The sequence below is a fragment of the Sinocyclocheilus anshuiensis genome, unplaced genomic scaffold (genome assembly GCF_001515605.1).
Source record: "Sinocyclocheilus anshuiensis isolate Anshui unplaced genomic scaffold, SAMN03320099.WGS_v1.1 scaffold918, whole genome shotgun sequence".
Lineage (NCBI taxonomy): Eukaryota > Metazoa > Chordata > Actinopteri > Cypriniformes > Cyprinidae > Sinocyclocheilus > Sinocyclocheilus anshuiensis.
The window spans coordinates 1,806,024-1,810,281 of NW_015540946.1; the positions used below are offsets into that span (position 1 = coordinate 1,806,024).

Sequence of the window (4,258 nt, forward strand, 5' to 3'; positions counted from 1 at the left end):
AGTCATGAATCCAGCAACTCGTTAATCCTTACTGCGTTTCATGTTCTTATTAATAGAATTCGTAGTATTATTATCTTACCAGTATTATTGTTAGTTTTTTTCCCTTTTTTTTTTTACAGAAACACTGAATGACCAAAAAAGCACCAACACCAGTCCAGTTAAAATGACTAATATGCATTCATACATGGTTATCAAGTTTTAATTCTAATTACTAAAGTTCAATAATTAAATAATACTTGATTATCATATTATACATAACTTAATATAATTATAATATATTATATAATTTATGTACCTCTTGGGACACAAAAAAATAACAAAAAAATCATGAGACCACACAGAAGACAAAAGTACATTCTATTATTTATATCGACATCCAACAAATTAGCCAAAAATATGTGTATTTATATATATTAGCCAAATATACATATAAATATACTTTTGTCATGCAAAAATATGTAATATACCTTTTAATATAATTAAAATGTCATATATAATTTCTGTCACTGAAAAGAACTAAAAAAAACTAATAATTTTCAAGCAGGTTTTCTAAACATTTTCCACATATGCCATTTGCCAAACAAAAAGATAGTCCCACCCCAAACCCAGGCCATTGGTGGAGCAAATGTTGCTGTGTCAGGCTGGTCATGTGTAAAAAAAGAAAAAAAAAAAACTTTAAGTACAGCTTGTTTGATTAGTACCAATGCACAATTCACACAGACTATGCTGACAATCGAAGTATGAAATGTCATGTTATGAAATGAAATTAAATGAAATGTTATCTTTTTCTCCAGGTGTTTTTGGCCTTCTGGATAAGAGTCTTGCCCTCTTTCTGACCCCTAAAGCCATCACCGTTGACAGAGACGAGACGCAAAATTATTTTCAATTTAAAACAAAGGTCGGCTTTTCCTGCGTAACCTCTGACCTTTGAGTTTGAGCATCATCATGCGAGTCTGCGAGTGGTTGAGGAGGAACAGAAAGAGCAGGAGGAACGGGAATGTTGGGTTGGACTGGGAATGCCAAATTCTCCAGCACCTGGAGCAGCTCCATCTGACAAGCAGCCGGAGTGATCAGCCATGCATGCACAAAAAACACACACCCAAGTGCCCCTCTACAAACACAATGACTTTGATTCTAATGGGATGCCCACTCGATGTTAAACCCAGTACACACACTCCCTGCTATTCTATCCACGGCTCCTGCATGTTGTATTTGAATGATGATAGTCAACACATACAAGTTTCCCCTCTTCCTCTTTATACGGGGAAATCCTCAAATGCAGGCGGCTGGCCGCAGGTAAATGAACACAATAGCAGGGAAGTGCACTGTTGTGTCAAGCCCTGTCTTGTCAGATCCTATATCAGCTTTCCCAAGCAGGGGCCTTCAGGGTCGGAATCAGAGCTCAGAGAGTTTTCAGCAGCAGTTAAAGTATTAAAATGTTTCTGAGATCTCGTATTTCAGACATCATCTTCTCCTGACAAACTAAACAAGGCAGTCCTCACCAGTCAGTTGTGTGACTAAACATCCTTAAAACAAGGTTAATTTGTCTGACAAGTAAAACTGACTTGTTTTTTGTTTTTATTTACAGACATATACAATTTAAACATTTTCTAAATATTTTTGTAAGAAGTCTCTTATGCTCACAAAGGCTGCATTTATTTCATCGAAAACACAGTAAAAACAGTAACACTGTGAAAAATTACTAAAAATTTACAGCAGCCATTACTCCAGTCTTCAGTGTCACGTGATCCTTCAGAAATCATTGATATGTTGATTTGGTTCTCATTTATTTATTTTGCTGCTTAATATTTTTGAGGAAACCTTGATATAAAATAAAAACATTTCAGGATTGTTGATGAATAGAAAGCATTTATTTGAAATATAATCAATTTAATGCGTCCTTGCAGAATAAAAGCATTAATTTCTTTAAAAACTTTTTTGAACAGTGTAAGTATATATTGTGTCATGAAAACATGTAAAATAAGAGGATAATAATCTTTTTTATACACACATGAAAGTGCTGCCAAAAATAGATATTCACCATATTGGTGGCTTTGTGATTGGTGAAAATGTTGTCATGGCAAGTAAAAATCCCTCAAGCATTATACGTTTCAAGGTCTGGTTTAAGAGTTGCAAAGGCAAACAGACCATTGTATCGTAGCTTAAACTTGTCAACTCCTATACAGCCAGACACTGTCTATACAAACACATAAAGACCTATTTAAACAGAAAAGAGACATTTGAGCTTAACATTTCAGCACTGCTAAATAAGTGTAAACTTTGATGACTATATTTTTTAGCACTAAAAGAGGGGCAACATTACACAAGCAAACACTGAAAATGTCTAAACTGTTTGTACTTGACTATCATGTAGCTTTTTTGTCTGACAAATGACACTGGACTCCAAACCATTCAAACACACACACAAACAAACGTACCTGCATACACGCAAGAAAGCTTTTTTGAAGGATCCAACTAGCCCGTCAATACAGACAGGAGGCTGTGGTTGGTGGGACAACGCTATCCCAGCTAACATCTGTACGGTAACTTAGGGCACGACAACTACAGGCCTAATCCCTACACTGACTGAAAGAGACACGAACAGAAAAACAAACCTCAAACTCAGGAGCCGGTCCAGGATGCTCACTGTCTCTCTGTTTCTCACCATTGTGCAAGAGAGTGTGAAGGCCAGAACTGCCTGTCCAGTTTAAGGGATTTGAATTAATACAAAATGTTTTGATTGCTGGACAGCTACAATAAAACACGAAGGCCGACTTGAACAGCACTCTGATCCCCAAAGAAATGATTCACTCTTTAGATGAGTGCAGTGGACATGCAAGACTCTAAGAAGAGCATTGCTGAAGCAAGCAACCAAACAACAAAAAAAGACAGGAGCCAGAGACCAAACACAATGCAACACTGATGTGGGTCATGTGTGGCCCATCAGCACCCTCCACTGCAATGAAGAGGGAACTACAATATATGACAGTCATTTCGTCAAGTGCCAGTTCACCAGTCTTCTCAGTTAATAACAATGTGATCTAGATCAAAACTGTTTTAAGACCTGTTATTTAACATGCACCAATTTAATATTATATAACATTATTAACATATACACTACATATTTAAATATAGAATTATTCTAAAAAAAATTCTTATAAATTGTCACATAGAGGAACTAAAATATAAGATGTCAATTACCGTTTTTTTTTTTTTTAATTATTCAAAATCAACATTTCAGGTTTAAATTAACATATGTTAATTAATATTTGTTTACAAGAGTTTTTGCTTAATTATAATGCAGAACACGACAAAAACTGCTTGACACTTCAGGTCAACTACCCATATAAATACAATTATTTTTATAATATATATCAATATTTCATACAATATTTTTATAAAAAGAGATTTTTATTATCAGCTAATTTTTAATAAATTTTTTAGTTAATAGCAAAGCTCTGTCATAGACATACGTGCATACACACATGAAACATACAAAACATAATTAACAATATAACAAAATATCATACTGTACAACATGTAAAATATTTTTGAAAAATTGTATTATATTTTATCTCATTTTATTTTACTTTATTGTTGTGTAAACAACATATGTACCCTTATGCTAAGGAAAAGGCACATTATGTCAAATTAAGTCAACACCAATAGCTAAGTGCTTTGATTTCAAAATGGATTTCATGGAAAGACAGGGTAATTGACAGGTTGAGGGCGGGGCTGCTTTATAAGCAGATGAAATGTGTGCTTACACTTTGATCAGAGTGTGTGTGTGTGTGTGTGTGTGTGTGTGTGTGTGTGTGGCTGCCAGGCATGGGAAAGTTTGCGGCTGACAGAGTGTGTAGTTGACAGGCATGGGGAAGTCTGAGGTTAAAAAAGCATTCAAGAGTAAATACTCCTGAGGGCTTTGTTGTTTGAAGCTAAATCAAAGAGCACTTAGAATGATCATGAGCCAGGAGAACCCAGCTGTACATTTGTGAAACAATGTGACAACTTGAAATGTGCCTGTCTTTAAAGCCCCTAAAGGACGAGAAACTAAATAACACTCACTCAATTACTTCCAATCAGGTTTCAAGGGCCTGGAACTAAATGTAGTGCTTTCAAAAGTCCAAGCAAGCATGGGTTAAATGAGAGCAATTAAAATGAAACCATTAATTGATTTGTAGAATATAAGGGTTCAAACTCTATTAGATGCTTCTTGTTTATTATTTGCTTGCATTTATGTTGTTACAGAAATTACACA

At 34.9% G+C, this 4,258-nt stretch overlaps 1 protein-coding gene across 1 annotated transcript in view; it reads right to left on the bottom strand.

Moving 5' to 3' along the window:
* LOC107689811 (WD repeat-containing and planar cell polarity effector protein fritz homolog) overlaps positions 1-2,699 on the bottom strand; it is a 67,181-nt gene extending 64,482 nt beyond the window's left edge. Inside the window, exon 1 of the mRNA XM_016487976.1 lies at positions 2,616-2,699. Within this exon, the coding sequence (XP_016343462.1) occupies positions 2,616-2,668 (53 nt within the window). The 5' untranslated portion in view covers positions 2,669-2,699. The remainder of the gene's footprint in view (positions 1-2,615) is intronic.
* Positions 2,700-4,258: the final 1,559 nt, after the last annotated feature.